The sequence below is a fragment of the Rhinichthys klamathensis genome, unplaced genomic scaffold (assembly GCF_029890125.1).
Source record: "Rhinichthys klamathensis goyatoka isolate OS25496 unplaced genomic scaffold, OSU_Roscu_1.1 h1tg000114l_1, whole genome shotgun sequence".
NCBI classification, from domain to species: domain Eukaryota; kingdom Metazoa; phylum Chordata; class Actinopteri; order Cypriniformes; family Leuciscidae; genus Rhinichthys; species Rhinichthys klamathensis.
The window spans coordinates 4,050,359-4,067,810 of record NW_026606651.1 but is presented as its reverse complement, the minus strand read 5'-3'; the positions used below and the strand labels follow the sequence as shown (position 1 = coordinate 4,067,810).

Here is a 17,452-nt window from a genome sequence, read left to right as displayed (position 1 = left end):
TGTGTTCAGAGAGTGTTGTGCGTTCAGAGAGTGTTGTGCGTTCAGAGAGTGTTGTGTGTTCAGAGATTGTTGTGTGTTCAGAGAGTGTGGCGTGTTCAGAGAGTGTGGCGTGTTCAGAGAGTGTTGTGTGTTCAGAGAGTGTTGTGCGTTCAGAGAGTGTTGTGCGTTCAGAGAGTGTTGTCTGTTCAGAGATTGTTGTGTGTTCACAGATTGTTGTGCGTTCAGAGAGTGTGGCGTGTTCAGAGATTGTTGTGTGTTCAGAGAGTGTGGCGTGTTCAGAGAGTGTGGCGTGTTCAGAGATTGTTGTGTGTTCAGAGAGTGTTGTGTGTTCAGAGAGTGTGGCGTGTTCAGAGAGTGTGGCGTGTTCAGAGATTGTTGTGTGTTCAGAGAGTGTTGTGTGTTCAGAGAGTGTGGCGTGTTCAGAGATTGTTGTGTGTTCAGAGAGTGTTGTGCGTTCAGAGATTGTTGTGTGTTCAGAGAGTGTGGCGTGTTCAGAGATTGTTGTGTGTTCAGAGAGTGTTGTGCGTTCAGAGATTGTTGTGTGTTCAGAGAGTGTTGTGTGTTCAGAGAGTGTTGTGCGTTCAGAGAGTGTTGTGCGTTCAGAGAGTGTTGTGCGTTCAGAGAGTGTTGTGCGTTCAGAGAGTGTTGTGCGTTCAGAGAGTGTGGCGTGTTCAGAGAGTGTTGTGCGTTCAGAGAGTGTTGTGCGTTCAGAGAGTGTTGTGCGTTCAGAGAGTGTTGTGTGTTCAGAGAGTGTTGTGCGTTCAGAGAGTGTGGCGTGTTCAGAGAGTGTTGTGCGTTCAGAGAGTGTGGCGTGTTCAGAGAGTGTTGTGCGTTCAGAGAGTGTTGTGCGTTCAGAGAGTGTTGTGCGTTCAGAGAGTGTTGTGCGTTCAGAGAGTGTGGCGTGTTCAGAGATTGTTGTGTGTTCAGAGAGTGTTGTGTGTTCAGAGAGTGTTGTGCGTTCAGAGAGTGTTGTGCGTTCAGAGAGTGTTGTGCGTTCAGAGAGTGTGGCGTGTTCAGAGAGTGTTGTGCGTTCAGAGAGTGTTGTGCGTTCAGAGAGTGTTGTGCGTTCAGAGAGTGTTGTGTGTTCAGAGAGTGTTGTGCGTTCAGAGAGTGTGGCGTGTTCAGAGAGTGTTGTGCGTTCAGAGAGTGTTGTGCGTTCAGAGAGTGTTGTGCGTTCAGAGAGTGTTGTGCGTTCAGAGAGTGTGGCGTGTTCAGAGATTGTTGTGTGTTCAGAGAGTGTTGTGCGTTCAGAGAGTGTGGCGTGTTCAGAGATTGTTGTGTGTTCAGAGATTGTTGTGTGTTCAGAGAGTGTTGTGTGTTCAGAGAGTGTTGTGCGTTCAGAGATTGTTGTGTGTTCAGAGATTGTTGTGTGTTCAGAGATTGTTGTGTGTTCACAGATTGTTATGCATTCACAGATTGTTGTGCGTTCAGAGAGTGTGGCGTGTTCAGAGAGTGTGGCGTGTTCAGAGAGTGTTGTGCGTTCAGAGATTGTTGTGTGTTCAGAGATTGTTGTGTGTTCAGAGATTGTTGTGTGTTCACAGATTGTTGTGTGTTCACAGATTGTTGTGCGTTCAGAGATTGTTGTGTGTTCAGAGATTGTTGTGTGTTCACAGATTGTTGTGTGTTCAGAGATTGTTGTGTGTTCACAGATTGTTATGCATTCACAGATTGTTGTGCGTTCAGAGAGTGTGGCGTGTTCAGAGAGTGTGGCGTGTTCAGAGAGTGTTGTGCGTTCAGAGATTGTTGTGTGTTCAGAGATTGTTGTGTGTTCAGAGAGTGTTGTGCGTTCAGAGATTGTTGTGTGTTCAGAGATTGTTGTGTGTTCAGAGATTGTTGTGTGTTCACAGATTGTTGTGTGTTCAGAGATTGTTGTGTGTTCACAGATTGTTATGCATTCACAGATTGTTGTGCGTTCAGAGAGTGTGGCGTGTTCAGAGAGTGTGGCGTGTTCAGAGAGTGTTGTGCGTTCAGAGAGTGTTGTGTGTTCAGAGAGTGTTGTGCGTTCAGAGATTGTTGTGTGTTCAGAGAGTGTTGTGCGTTCAGAGAGTGTTGTGTGTTCAGAGAGTGTTGTGCGTTCAGAGATTGTTGTGCGTTCACAGATTGTTGTGTGTTCAGAGATTGTTGTGTGTTCACAGATTGTTGTGTGTTCACAGATTGTTGTGCGTTCAGAGATTGTTGTGCGTTCAGAGATTGTTGTGCGTTCAGAGATTGTTGTGCGTTCAGAGAGTGTTGTGCGTTCAGAGAGTGTTGTGCGTTCAGAGAGTGTTGTGCGTTCAGAGAGTGTGGCGTGTTCAGAGATTGTTGTGTGTTCAGAGAGTGTTGTGCGTTCAGAGAGTGTGGCGTGTTCAGAGAGTGTTGTGCGTTCAGAGAGTGTTGTGTGTTCAGAGAGTGTTGTGCGTTCAGAGATTGTTGTGTGTTCAGAGATTGTTGTGTGTTCAGAGATTGTTGTGTGTTCACAGATTGTTATGCATTCACAGATTGTTGTGCGTTCAGAGAGTGTGGCGTGTTCAGAGAGTGTGGCGTGTTCAGAGAGTGTTGTGCGTTCAGAGATTGTTGTGTGTTCAGAGATTGTTGTGTGTTCAGAGATTGTTGTGTGTTCACAGATTGTTATGCATTCACAGATTGTTGTGCGTTCAGAGAGTGTGGCGTGTTCAGAGAGTGTGGCGTGTTCAGAGAGTGTTGTGCGTTCACAGATTGTTGTGCGTTCAGAGAGTGTTGTGCGTTCAGAGATTGTTGTGCGTTCAGAGATTGTTGTGCGTTCAGAGATTGTTGTGTTCACAGATTGTTGTGTGTTCACAGATTGTTGTGCGTTCAGAGATTGTTGTGCGTTCACAGATTGTTGTGTGTTCAGAGATTGTTGTGTGTTCACAGATTGTTATGCATTCACAGATTGTTGTGTGTTCACAGATTGTTGTGTGTTCAGAGATTGTTGTGTGTTCAGAGATTGTTGTGCATTCACAGATTGTTGTGTGTTCACAGATTGTTGTGTGTTCAGAGATTGTTGTGTGTTCACAGATTGTTGTGTGTTCAGAGATTGTTGTGCGTTCACAGATTGTTGTGTGTTCAGAGATTGTTGTGTGTTCACAGATTGTTGTGTGTTCAGAGATTGTTGTGTGTTCAGAGAGTGTTGTGCGTTCACAGATTGTTGTGTGTTCAGAGATTGTTGTGTGTTCACAGATTGTTGTGTGTTCAGAGATTGTTGTGTGTTCAGAGAGTGTTGTGCGTTCACAGATTGTTGTGTGTTCAGAGATTGTTGTGTGTTCACAGATTGTTATGCATTCACAGATTGTTGTGTGTTCACAGATTGTTGTGTGTTCAGAGATTGTTGTGTGTTCAGAGAGTGTTGTGTGTTCAGAGATTGTTGTGTGTTCACAGATTGTTGTGTGTTCAGAGAAGCTCTTCTGCAGACCTCGGTTGTATTGAGTGTTTATTTGAGTTACTGTTGTCTTTCTATCAGCTGAACTGGTCTGGTCGTTCTCTGACATCAACAAGACATTTGTTTGTCTGGATATTTCTCTTTCTCAGATCATTCTCTGTAACCCTTGAGATGATTGTGTGTGAAAATCCCAGTAGATCAGCAGTTTCTGAAACACTCAGACCAGCCCGTCTGACACCAACAACCATGTCATGTTCAAAGTCACTTAAATCACCTCAGGTTGCTCAGGTTGAACTTCAGAGGATCGTCTTGATCATGTCGACATGCCTAAATGCATTGAGTTGCTGCCGTGTGATTGGTTGATTAGATATTTGCGTTAACAAGCAGTTTAACAGTATAAAGTGGCCGGTGAATATAAATGTATATATTTGTATTGGTTTGTATTTTATATACCTATAATATTAATCTGGTTATTCAAGGGTTCTAGCTGGTCAAAGCTGGTGCAGTCCTAGTTTAGGTAGATAACTTGTTGGCTTGTCTAGTTGGTTGAGTTAAAGTTAACCTGGTGGACGTCCTTTACTGGTGGAGAAGTGGAGCTTGTTTCCTTTCTTATAATAGCAGGCTTTGTTTCGCAGTGAAGTTTTAATGAATATTTTGTTTCTCAAAGAAGATCATGAAAAGAGTTCATCCAGCTGAGAGAATTCCAGGAAGATTCTCTCTGTCTGTTCTCTGTGAAAATAGAAAAATCTCTTCACAGCGTCCCTCAAATATCTGTGTCACACACACACACACACACACACACCTCAGCCCGCAGACGGCACTGCTGGAGGAGGCTGTCAGCCGCGGAGTCTGATCACAAGAAGATGAAAGAGACAAAAACTGATTCTACATTTACTATCTTTCTCTCTATCCTTCCGTAGATACAAAAGAAATCAGCTCAATGTGGCCTGGCATGATTGTTCCAAACATATTATTTCCAGATGAACCAATATGATTTATCATGATGAATTCGGATTAGATAGCAGATCAAACTAAGAGCAGCAAATAAAAGGGAAAGTTTCTCTAAAATGAAAATTCTGTCGCATTTATTCGCCCTCATGTCACTCCAAACTTGTATGACTTTCTTTCTTCTGTGAAACCAAAAAGTGTGTGTGTGTGTGTGTTTCATCCATTGCGTTTTGTTTGAACTCGAGGTAAGAGTAAATTCCAGGGATTCTTAATAACAGCATTGATGCGTTTCATTTCCAGCTGGAGAGAGATCGACAGGACAGAGAGCGAGACAGATTTGTGAGGGATTGACAGCAAGCTGAAATGAGGACGTTAACTTGCATTTTCCATCCTCAAGAATTGTGTTTAATATTTAATCTGATATACTATGACTTACTGTATGACTGTATCATACATTTTCTATATATATACCCTAGGCAGAAGTTTTGAATTATTTCTCTCATTACAGCCGAACTCTCCATCCGTTTCTTTAGTGCTTTGCATGAAAACAGCATTGCTGAATAAAGCGGTTCAGGTGTGTGAGATTACAGTAGCATTGATTCACACGGCGATCGCTGAATATGCTGCATTATTCACGATAGTCCACTTAGCAAAGATGTAGAGCACTTCAGCGTGTTGGTGAGTTCTTCCAGTTCATACCTCATGTACCTTCACTGAAGCCTATATATTACAGACGCCCACTTCATTCCCCCTATGGTGCGTTTCTTGATTGCGAGGCTCAATGGCGCTTGCTTGAATTCACAATGAGAGCGCTCGCAATCTTCAGCGCTCATGAAAGGACGCAGGTTTCCTCTCTGGGTTTAAACAGGTTTAGGAGGCTTCAGAATTAGATGTGTTATTGTGCTCTTGGGCCTCAATCCTGGAGTTCAGATCAGAAGAACTTCTGCAAATATTTGAATGAGCCTTCTGTAGTATTGCTGGCAGTGTGTGTGAGTGTGTGTTTATACAGCTTAAAACAGCCTCAGAGTTCACTGATAATATCCAGATTCCTTCATTCCAGGGTTGTGCCAAATTCAAAGTTGAAGAATGTGAACTGTGAGTTTGAGCTTGAACTGAATTGGCCATGACACACAGGAGAGGATTTGAAATTTGAAATGGAAGGACAGAAAGAGGAATTGCTTTATCTATCTATCTATCTATCTATCTATCTATCTATCTATCTATCTATCTATCTATCTATCTATCTATCTATCTATCTATCTATCTATCTATCTGTCTGTCTGTCTGTCTGTCTGTCTGTCTGTCTGTCTGTCTATCTATCTATCTATCTATCTATCTATCTATCTATCTATCTATCTATCTGTCTGTCTGTCTGTCTGTCTGTCTGTCTGTCTGTCTGTCTGTCTGTCTGTCTGTCTGTCTGTCTGTCTGTCTGTCTGTCTGTCTGTCTGTCTGTCTGTCTGTCTGTCTGTCTGTCTGTCTGTCTATCTATCTATCTATCTATCTATCTATCTATCTATCTATCTATCTATCTGTATATCTATCTATCTATCTATCTGTCTGTCTGTCTGTCTGTCTGTCTGTCTGTCTATCTATCTATCTATCTATCTATCTATCTGTCGGTCTGTCTGTCTGTCTGTCTGTCTGTCTGTCTGTCTATCTATCTATCTATCTGTCTGTCTATCTGTCTATCTATCTGTATATCTATCTATCTATCTATCTATCTATCTATCTATCTATCTGTCTGTCTGTCTGTCTGTCTGTCTGTCTGTCTGTCTGTCTGTCTGTCTGTCTATCTATCTATCTATCTATCTATCGGTCTGTCTGTCTGTCTGTCTGTCTGTCTGTCTGTCTGTCTGTCTGTCTGTCTGTCTGTCTGTCTGTCTGTCTGTCTGTCTGTCTATCTATCTATCTATCTATCTATCTATCTATCTATCTATCTATCTATCTATCTGTCTGTCTGTCTGTCTGTCTGTCTGTCTGTCTGTCTGTCTGTCTGTCTGTCTGTCTGTCTATCTATCTATCTATCTATCTGTCTGTCTGTCTATCTGTCTATCTATCTATCTATCTATCTATCTATCTATCTATCTATCTATCTATCTATCTATCTATCTATCTATCTATCTATCTATCTATCTATCTATCTATCTATCTATCTATCTGTCTGTCTGTCTGTCTGTCTGTCTGTCTATATGTCTGTCTCTCTGTCTATCTATCTGTCTGTCTATCTGTCTGTCTATCTGTCTGTCTATCTATCTGTCTATCTGACTGTCTGTCTATCTGTCTGTCTATCTATCTATCTATCTATCTATCTATCTATCTATCTATCTATCTATCTATCTATCTATCTGTCTGTCTGTCTGTCTGTCTGTCTGTCTGTCTGTCTGTCTATCTATCTATCTATCCGTCCATCCATCCATCTGTCTGTCTGTCGGTCTGTCTTTCGGTCTAGACAGATAGATAGACAATAGATAGATATTTGTGCATTTGTATTACAGTTTTTCTCTAGTCGCTTTGGTACATTTCTCAGATCAGAATTGAAATTCTCAAAACTACATCACTTGTGCACATCAAAAAAGCAGTTTCTCATTTATTTGAACAAGTTGCAAATGCTTTGGTACATCCATGCAAACGATTACCGGTATGTACAATTCTCTGCTGTTTCCTACATTATCAATCGCTTATGTCATGTTGATCAAAATGTATTATAATGGGTCTCTGATGAATAGTCTCACCCCCCACAACATTTGGGCATTAGTTCATAGCATAAGTCTTTACATACAAAATGATTGAACAAGTTGTCATAATATGTCAAGCAATATGTCTTTTTTCCCTTTTTTTTCCTGTTCACATTTGTACTTTTTTGTGCTATGCAGTGCTGTCTTTTCCTTTCTGTATCGCAATGACACGGTCTGTCAACAAATTACAGTATACAAACAGTAAAAGCGTAAATGTGAATCTTGTCCAGTCTTTTGCAATCAAACTTCCACATACACTACCCACTGCGCAATGTGAAGTCGGAGTGACGTCTTTTCTATGTAATTTTTGGACGTCCAATTTCGGTCCACTGAAGGGGTTGTTTTGTAACGCCAGACGACGTATTTTTCCGACGTCTATGTCTAATGTTGACGTTCGTGGGACCTCCGTGTAAGGGTTATTTATAGTCCAAATGTGGTCGTTTGTGGACGTCTTTTCAACATCAAATTTAGTTTTTATACAACTTCTATAACTGTAGTTCCAAAAGGGTGGAGGACATGTTTTCTGTACCATGTATTTACATTTATGCATTCGGCAGACACTTTTATCCAAAGTGACTTACATTGCATTACACATTTACATTCCTATCAGTTCTTGCTTTCCCTGGGAATCGAACCCATGATCTTGGTGTTGCTAGCGCCAACGCTCTACTGTTTGAGCTAAAAATAAATAATCTGTATTCATATGTATTAATCACTGAATTGATAACAACAATGTTGATATTTGTAAATAAAAAAATATCACATATTAATCATGTAAATTTCCTGCACCTGTCATAGACGTCCAAATGACGTCCAAAAAATTACCCAGTTCAAAGGTCAAATGTTGAATGTCAATATGACGTCTAAGTTGGGTCATGGTTGGACGTCCAAAAAGTGGACCTAGTTTGGACGTCGAATAGATGGACCGACGGACCCAATATAGACATGATCTGCACGTCTATCCGACCTCCAATGTTTAGTGGGTAAGGTGTGTAACCTACAATTTACAATAATTGTCATCAAAACTTTAGCCATAGTTTACATCAGAACATCCCTCCAGAGTATACTGTTATATTGACAACATGACTAAGCAATTTGACTGTCTTATCCGTACACAATGACACAAGTACTTGTCATTCCGATGCACTGACATCTTCATTGACACAAATATTTACTGTTGAGAGATGAACTAAGGATTTTGAGCAAGAGACTGGCTTGAGAAATTGTTTTGAGAAATGCACTTACTGTTTTGCAAATGTCGAGGATAATTCGAGAAATGTACCAAAGCGTATTTCATCGTATTTAATAAATGAACTTTTGTGAACCAGGGTGGAAGAGGTCATTTGCCAGAATGCATTACCTGTGTTGAATTACTTTGAATGACAATTCTGTAAATTCCTCTTTCTGTCATTACAATTTAAAGCACTCCTTGATATTTCTGGTATGTCTGGTGTCGTACGAGACATAAATGCTGCTTAGACCTTCACACACTCACATTTACACATCTGCTAGTTTCCCAACCTTCAGGTCTATATTTTCCATCCTAAATAATACTTCTCCTTGATGGCGAGAGTGTTTATTCATCACTTACACACTTGGTAGCATAAATACACACATCTATTCTGGCACGAAGAAAAAGCAATTATCTGAGAGATATTTAAATTTTTCACAAAACTTTCTGATTGGTTTTGCTTTCAGCCTCGTGTGTGTGTGTGATTGTTGATTCAGTGTTTGCCCGGCGGGCACAGGAACTCTGTTCTGGCGGTAAACACCAACAGGAGAAAATGAGCAGGTGCGTGAAGAGCGTCTCGAGCGTCTCTCTGCCTCTTTCATCCTGATCAGCAGACGAGTCCCTGCAGAGAGAAATCAGCCCGTCCAGAAACAGCCCAAAGTGAGCTTCACAGAGACACGGCAGGGAGAGATAAGGACAAATGTCAGTCACGCTCAAACCCTGGCTGAGAGAGTGCAGTAGAAACATGCTTACACAGGTGTCAGGTCATCTACTCATCAAATCTTTGGACACCTTTTTTCACATTTTAGAGTAGTAGTAAAGGCATCAAAACTACATCCTTTCATCTTTTGAACAAACTATGAGTTGTATTTGCCTGTGCAGAACAGTTTTACAAGTCTGGATTTCATTCAGGTTCCTTCTTCAATTTTTTGTTGTCCATCTACGGACCCCCTAAAGGGACGTGGTGATGGGAATTAAAAACGATTTCAATGGTTTTGCGTCCTCTCGCTCAAACAACTTTCTCGGGGGAACTCAAAAGACATTGGGAGCCAACGCAAGGTTTCTTGAGGGAGCGCCAAATTTTTGCGAGTGAATGAAATGTTTCCAAGGGGAATGCAAAAATGTTGCGAGAGAGCGCAAAAGCATTGAAATATAGAGGAATCATTCATGTCTGGAGCTCAAGTGACATGGAACAAGTTATGTAATAAAGTTACATTTAGGGTTAGAAGGTTTATTTGGGTACATATTTTGACAATATTAATATAGTGATGCTAACACACCAATGTGAAAGAATGCAAATGGTAGTAAAGGATTTATGATTAGGATGAGATGCGTTTCCAACAGTACTGAAGTAGTTTCCATCAGAGTTATTTTAATTACCTAAAACTGAAACTAAGAGTGTGTGTTCACACTTGGCAGGTTTAGTCGAATTAAAATAAACTCTGGTGCGATTGCTCTGTTAATGCGGTGCATTTGAATAAGTGTGAACGTTGCCATCCGAACCCTGGTGCACACCAAACAAGTGGACCACCCACATTTTCAGGGGGTCTATGTCCACTTTTTGTAACCGAACTCTGGTGCAGTTCGACTGAAATGTGATCTCAACATGGACCAATGACATCTAAACGAACCAAAAACAGGTGGTGATCTAAAAAGGACAGAATTCTCACCTGGTTCTTCTCTTCGTATAGGAGCTATTTTGTTTATTACAGTTCAGAACAGGCATTAGAACCGCTGTCTTCATGCAGCAGATCTTCGTTTGTGAGTTAAGGCATACACACTACGAGATAATCCAGACGATATTGGGCCCAAATCTCCCCTTCCGACGATCCTGGGTAAAGTCCCGATTATCTTGATGGTTCAACAGATTATCTTATCAGATTTTCCTGTGGTGCGAGATGTGTTAAGAGTGATCGAATGTTGAATATTTATATATCAATATCAGAAATCCTGTTGTGTGAGGGGAACCCTGAGGACAAATGCGCACGCACTCTGTAGAATAGATTGTCGCGTGGAACGAAACGTCACCCAATCGGAAAGTGAGCTGACGAAGACGGAAACATAACATGACTTCATCCAAACCTTTTTCTGGAATTCAAAAATGTTCTGTAAAAAGCAGTCCAAACACTATGGCTGCTTCCAAAATTGCATTGAGTTGGTACTTACTTTGAACAAGAAATTACTTGGGTCATCGGCTCTTTTATGAGTACTGTGAACTCTGACATACTACTTTTGTCACATACTGTTTTTCATCTACTATTAGGGAAGTATGCGGATCGGATGCAGCCATTTCTTCTTTCCTGTCGTTCACCATGTTTGTTTTGTTTACTCTAAGAGATTTCCCTCACCGCACTTCACACACTATTGGAACAAAACTGTTAAATTTATGATTTTTTTTAGCGTCATGTTTGTGGTCTCTCATATCGGATAAGATTTTAAAAATCTTTTTAGTGTGGGCCGGCCTTAACAGAGGAATTTCTGCCACTGTTTTGACTCCTTTACGCATTTTCGAAAGCTCTTCACGAGATCTCAAGTGGTAAAAATACCATAATATGTGCGCACATACATTTTCCCAGCTGAAGTTAAGCCGTGAAATATGTCATAAAAGCTGATTTCAGTGTTTAAACATTTACATTAGTGATCTACAGTATAAGTAGGCTACTGCAGAATATTAAATATTTGTCCTTCATTTTACATTCATTGTATTATTTCCACTACTTTTGGACCTGAATATATGTGTGCTCTCATGTGTTACCTTTGCAGAATTTTGTATGTTCTGAGCTCAGGCAGACTGACGACGAATTTTTGAAACGGGTGTTAGATACAACAATATGCTCTCTAACAAGCACAGCGTGATGACAATATGAGCATATTGAGAAAGACTATCACATACAAGAGTATGTGTGTGTGTGTGGTTTGAAGCCTGAAACTGTGGGATCGTGAATGCACTTATTTTATGATGCTATTGTAGAAAGGTGTGTGTGTGTGTGTGTTTTGAGGTGACAATAGGACTAAATACTGTAATCTGAGGTTTTAGTTTGACAGCTGGGATTTGGGTTACCCTTTCTAGATGTAAATAGATAAAATGCATAGGGAAGTGTGCATGCATGCGTGAGTGATATCGTGGGCGCCGCGTTTGTCACAGCTGGAGAGCGTGAGCAGCTGATTGGTTGATTTTTCCCCCCTGCTGAGCCAATGAGAGGGTGATATTTTTACCCTATTCCCTCCAGACGAGCTCTCAGCAGCCTCCAGGTACACCGCTGCGACACATTTACACACGATCTCACACACTAACACACACGCCTGCGTCTCACTCGCCTGATTGACACACTACAGTGTTAATGCATCAGATGCATATGCAAAGAGCTTGAAATGTGAAGGCTATGTTCTCGTTGAGCAGCAGTGGTGATGACTTCTCATCTGTGTATGTGGAGAAATATGCATCTCTGTTGTAAAAGCTAGTGAGCTGCCTAACTAGGCAGGATTTTAAGGCATCATTGACTTGGCTGTTCCAAACTGTAGGCATTTTAATGATGCCGCCCTGCAAAAAACCTCATTTTGGACAAATTCTACTGCACTGCACTATAAAGAAGCTATCCCAGAATGCTAAAGATAAATTATAGTGTAAGCAACTGTTTTCAACATAGATAATAATAAGAAATATTTCTTGAGCAGCAGATCATCTTATTGGAATGATTTCTAATATGAATCATGTGACACTGAAGACTGGAGTAATGATGCTGAAAATCAGCTTTGCATCACAGGACTATATTGCATTTTAAAATGTCTTTAAATAGAAAACAGTTATTTTAAACTCAAAAAGTATTTCACAATATTACGGTTTTTGCTGTATTTTAGATCAAATAAATGCAGCCTTGGTAAACAGAAGAGACTTCTTTTAAAAACATAAAAAAATCTTACCGATCTAAAACTTTTGAACAGTAGTGTGTGTGTGTGTATAAGACAAGGTTGCTTTGATCAAAAAAAATATTTACTTTATTTCATTAATTTACTCTATTGCGTCATTTCTGTAAAATACATGCATTTTTTGTTCTGTTCAAAACGCGCAGATCCTCCTTTGACAAAAAACAAATGTGTGAGAAAATGACAGATGGTTATAGTTGCTAAGATTGCTTTTATTCTGTGAAGTGCTCGGGGAGAACTCTATACGGGATAAGTATTTTTTACAGTCTATGTTAATAAACCACCAGCCACTTCCTGTTTCCCCCTCAATGTTTCTTGAGATATTAACTGGCCTTTTTTGTGATTAAACACTGTGTCTAAAAATATCCTCACTTTTGCCCGCTTGCAATTCCCTTTTAATGTCTCCACAATGTTCTTTATGTAAAATGTGAGCTATCGTTTTGCAAAATTGCTCAAGCTCTGAGTCAGTGTTGCCCTGAGGAGTTAGCTTTGAAGCTAATTAAAACGTTTGATATTTTCAGAAGCACAGGCGGGATGAATGCATGTGCAGGGCAGGACGTCCTGATATTACGTGTCCCGGAGCAGCCCATCAGGTGTAGCTGTGTGGATTTCACTAATTTCACTTACGTATTTCTGTCTACGTGCAGGTGGAATGGCTGAAGAACGAAGAGATTATCGATCCCGCAGACGATCGGAATTTCTACATCACCATCGATCATAACCTGATCATCAAACAGGCACGGCTTTCCGACACCGCTAACTACACATGCGTCGCTAAGAACATCGTTGCTAAGAGGCGTAGCACCACGGCTACAGTGATCGTCTATGGTGAGTATGGCGTTCATGCACAATCTGGTTTAAATGTCCTGAGATGCACTGAGGTTTCAATAGAGATAAAGTGTCCCGGGTCGTTTAGTGAAGAACTACAAGCCCGAGAGTGAGAATCCCATTGAGGTGAGGTGAAGACTGAAAGGAATGAGCTATAGTCAAGTCTAGAAACCTTTATTTATACAGCGATCATCAATTATTAAATTAGTTCATTTAATCTATAAAGCAGCTCTGCAGAAAAACAGTGGTGTTGTCGTCCAGCTCAGTTCAGTTCTCATACAACAGTGTCAGTACAGTCAGATCAATAATATTGTTGAATATTAAGTGTCTCCAACTAAGCAAGCCAGAGGCGATAGTGGCAAAGAACCAAAACTCCATTGGTGACAGAATTGAGAAAAAAACCTTGGGAGAAACCAGGCTCGTGCAGGAAGCCAGTTCTCCTCTGGCCAACACACCAACACAGTGTGATTATGATTCATGCAGCATCACAAGTCAGAAATCACATTGTGGATTTGTAGCATTTAGATATTCATCCAGTTCCTTTTGCTTGAAGATTGATTTATCATGCCAGTATGGAGACGAAGCTGGTCAAAGGCCTGTGCTTAGGACTTGTCTGGTTCTTGTGGTCTCTGTTGAGGATCTGTGCCGATGGCTGTCGTATTGATGAGGTTTTCACAGTGGATTGTCTAGTAGACACGGTCTCTGCTGACATTCAGGGGTGCATTGTGGTCGTGTTTAGGTGCAGGTCCACCATCTGATCTGTATACGGCCCGGATCCGGCTGACTAAATTATCAGTGTGGTTGTGTTTAGGTGCAGGTCCACCATCTGATCTGTATACGGCCCGGATCCGGCTGACTAAATTATCAATGTGGTCGTGTTTAGGTGCAGGTCCACCATCTGATCTGTATACGGCCCGGATCCGGCTGACTAAATTATCAATGTGGTCGTGTTTAGGTGCAGGTCCACCATCTGATCTGTATCTGGCCCGGATCCGGCTGACTAAATTATCAATGTGGTCGTGTTTAGGTGCAGGTCCACCATCTGATCTGTATACGGCCCGGATCCGGCTGAGTTTATCATGCGTTGTGGTCGTGTTTAGGTGCAGGTCCACCATCTGATCTGTATACGGCCCGGATCCGGCTGACTAAATTATCAATGTGGTCGTGTTTAGGTGCAGGTCCACCATCTGATCTGTATCTGGCCCGGATCCGGCTGACTAAATTATCAATGTGGTCGTGTTTAGGTGCAGGTCCACCATCTGATCTGTATACGGCCCGGATCCGGCTGACTAAATTATCAATGTGGTCGTGTTTAGGTGCAGGTCCACCATCTTATCTGTATACGGCCCGGATCGGCTGAGTTTATCATGCGTTGTGGTCGTGTTTAGGTGCAGGTCCACCATCTGATCTGTATACGGCCTGGATCCGGCTGACTAAATTATCAATGTGGTCGTGTTTAGGTGCAGGTCCACCATCTGATCTGTATACGGCCTGGATCCGGCTGACTAAATTATCAATGTGGTCGTGTTTAGGTGCAGGTCCACCATCTGATCTGTATACGGCCTGGATCCGGCTGACTAAATTATCAATGTGGTCGTGTTTAGGTGCAGGTCCACCATCTGATCTGTATACGGCCTGGATCCGGCTGACTAAATTATCAATGTGGTCGTGTTTAGGTGCAGGTCCACCATCTGATCTGTATATGGCCCGGATCCGGCTGACTAAATTATGCGTTGGGGTCGTGTTTAGGTGCAGGTCCACCATCTGATCTGTATACGGCCCGGATACGGCTGAGTTTATCATGCGTTGTAGTCGTGTTTAGGTGCAGGTCCACCATCTGATCTGTTTACGGCCTGGATCCGGCTGAGTTTATCATGCGTTGTGGTCGTGTTTAGGTGCAGGTCCACCATCTTATCTGTATACGGCCCAGATACGGCTGAGAACAAACCAGAAATATTGTATTAGTTTTCCTGCATGTAACTGACATCAGAGAACATGAACAAGCAAATGTGTTGTACATTTTTTTTTTTTATATTAACCTAAAACTTTGACATACACTTCACACAATTTATGTTCTCAACCACACATATGGATTTTTGATGTTTCATTTGTCTATTTTTATTTATTTATTTTTAATTACATTTTTTTTTATTAAATATAAATTTATTTTGTAGTATTTATCAATTTAATATTTTTTTAATGTAAATTAATTTATTTTTACATTTATTTTACAGTTTTAATGTTGGGATCATATACAGAATCATATAGAGAATTTTTTGCACCTTTTTTGATACTTTTGTGACATTTGCATTCTAATGCTATGATGAAATTGCTTTGAACTGTTGACTATCTGCATATATGTCACGAGACGTCTGTCGTTTTCATCGGTAGATCCCGACATTACAAGGTCAAAAAGAAAATGAAACATTTTACATTATGCACAGATTGAATGGTCACAATACGATCTATAATTTGCGTTTAGAAAATTGATATAATTTTATTTTTCATGCTTACTTTAAAAGGAAAAAAACATTTTTGTAACCAGTGACTTATGAGCAATCAAGGATTTTTTTTTTTTTTTTTGGGCAGACTTGACCACAGTCAATTGGGAGAAGAGCTTTCATAAAATTAATTAAAAAGTTTCCAGCTTGTAATTATAAGTTTGACGAAGACATGAATATCCCTTTTTTACAGGCTGGAAACTCATAATTACTGTAATTTCGCCATGGTGTGAACGCATCATTACAGTGCTTGCAACATATTTTTCTTCTTCTTCTTTTCACCACCTTTCAGCAATTAATTTAACGAAAACTGCTTGTACAAACTCCATTCAAATGTTGTTTTCTATCTCATTTTATTATGTGTGCTGCTATCCTTCCTTTTTGCCATTTATATCTAGGCTATCTTAATACTAAAATTTTATATAGAAAAAAAAATCTATTTGACTTAACCCTCCCTAAAACTTGACGGGAAGTGAAAAACCTCATTCAATTTTCCCAGATTTGATATGAGTTTTACTGTTAAGTATATTTTTGTAGCACATGTAAAATTATAGCTTGACCTCCTGAGGTGGCCGAATGAGATTTTCTGATGTTTAAGCACCTCCTTTCACTTGCCCTTTGTTTAAAAACTGATTTTTTAAAAGAGTCAAGCCTTCATTTGTGGAAAGTACTTCCACCTCTTTTATATGCTCTTTTCACTTTCCATTGTACTTGATATTCCTCATAAAACCAGCTCCAGCTGTGATAAATTGCTATATGGTGTGTTCAAATGTGTTTTTAGGGGTGATTAATAGTCCAAGTTCATGTACAGAACTTTGCAAAAAGAAGAGAAAACTTCAGAATAATGTCACGGTGTTCATGCATGAAGTTGTGTGAACAACACACGGCATCCGTGTAGAACCGAGCACAAGCCTACTTTGGTCAGAGCGGTATGAGATTAAGGTGTTTACATGCCTGTTTATTGCGATTATTGCAATTTATCTGTGTTTTTTTTCTCTCAACAACTTACGTTTCACCTTGTCGACATACTGAGGTGCAACTTATTTTCTGGAAAATAAGGTAAATTATAAAATTGTGTTGATTATTCGTCTTCTTCTTCGAGTCCGTTGCAATTTTAGATGTCGTTCTGCCAAAATCTGGCGTTAATTGTATTATTAAAAAGTGCATATTTACAGATGGGACTTTTTGCACCAGTAAAACAAGCATATTGTGTTTTAATCACTGTTAATTATGAGGTGCATGGTCCTTGGAAAAATGTACACCCTATATACCCCCTCACACACAACAAACACAGACACACATGCAAACAAGCTCTCATGTGAAAAAGTGTCGGCACCACCCGCTGATTATCACTCTGACAGGATCTGTGTGAGTGTGTGTGCATGTGTTTTTAGCATCTGTCACGCGTGTCACTGCACTTGCACACGTATCAATTACTCCTGCATCTGTAAAACACTCGTCTCTCTCGCACTTCTGAGCGTTTAATGGCTTGTCATCCTTTTGAAAGATGGAAAATGGTCTGTTTTTTGCATCTGAAACACAGTCACCCTCGTTCTTGACCTAGATTCCTAGAGCATGAAGTCTGTTGTACTCCAAACTTTTTGCAGTTGTGAACTTCAGTGAAGCAGTCGGTAGTTGTAATATTTCCGTTTCGTCCTCCTGACAGATGATTATGTGCTGATGCTATGGTGAATATGTGAGAATGTTGCTCTGAAAGTGTCTGACGTGCCGGACCAGTTTTGGCAAAAATGGCCTGATGTTTTCTGAATGAATTTCTCTGGAATCTGTAAATGTTTTAGCATGTTCTGTGTTCTACAAGCATGAACAATCACAGATGAGATCTCTTTAAAATCTCGATTGTTTATAGCAATGAAATAAAATGGAGAACAATTGGAGAAGTATCTGG

General features: G+C 40.5%; 1 protein-coding gene across 4 annotated transcripts in view; it reads left to right on the top strand.

The window, feature by feature from the left end:
* Positions 1 to 17,452, top strand: part of unc5ca (unc-5 netrin receptor Ca) — a 163,308-nt gene that overhangs the window by 93,902 nt on the left and 51,954 nt on the right. For all 4 annotated transcript variants that reach the window (XM_056254834.1, XM_056254836.1, XM_056254835.1 and 1 more), the window contains exon 5: positions 12,865 to 13,045. In XM_056254834.1, the coding sequence (XP_056110809.1) occupies positions 12,865 to 13,045 (181 nt within the window). The remainder of the gene's footprint in view (positions 1 to 12,864; positions 13,046 to 17,452) is intronic.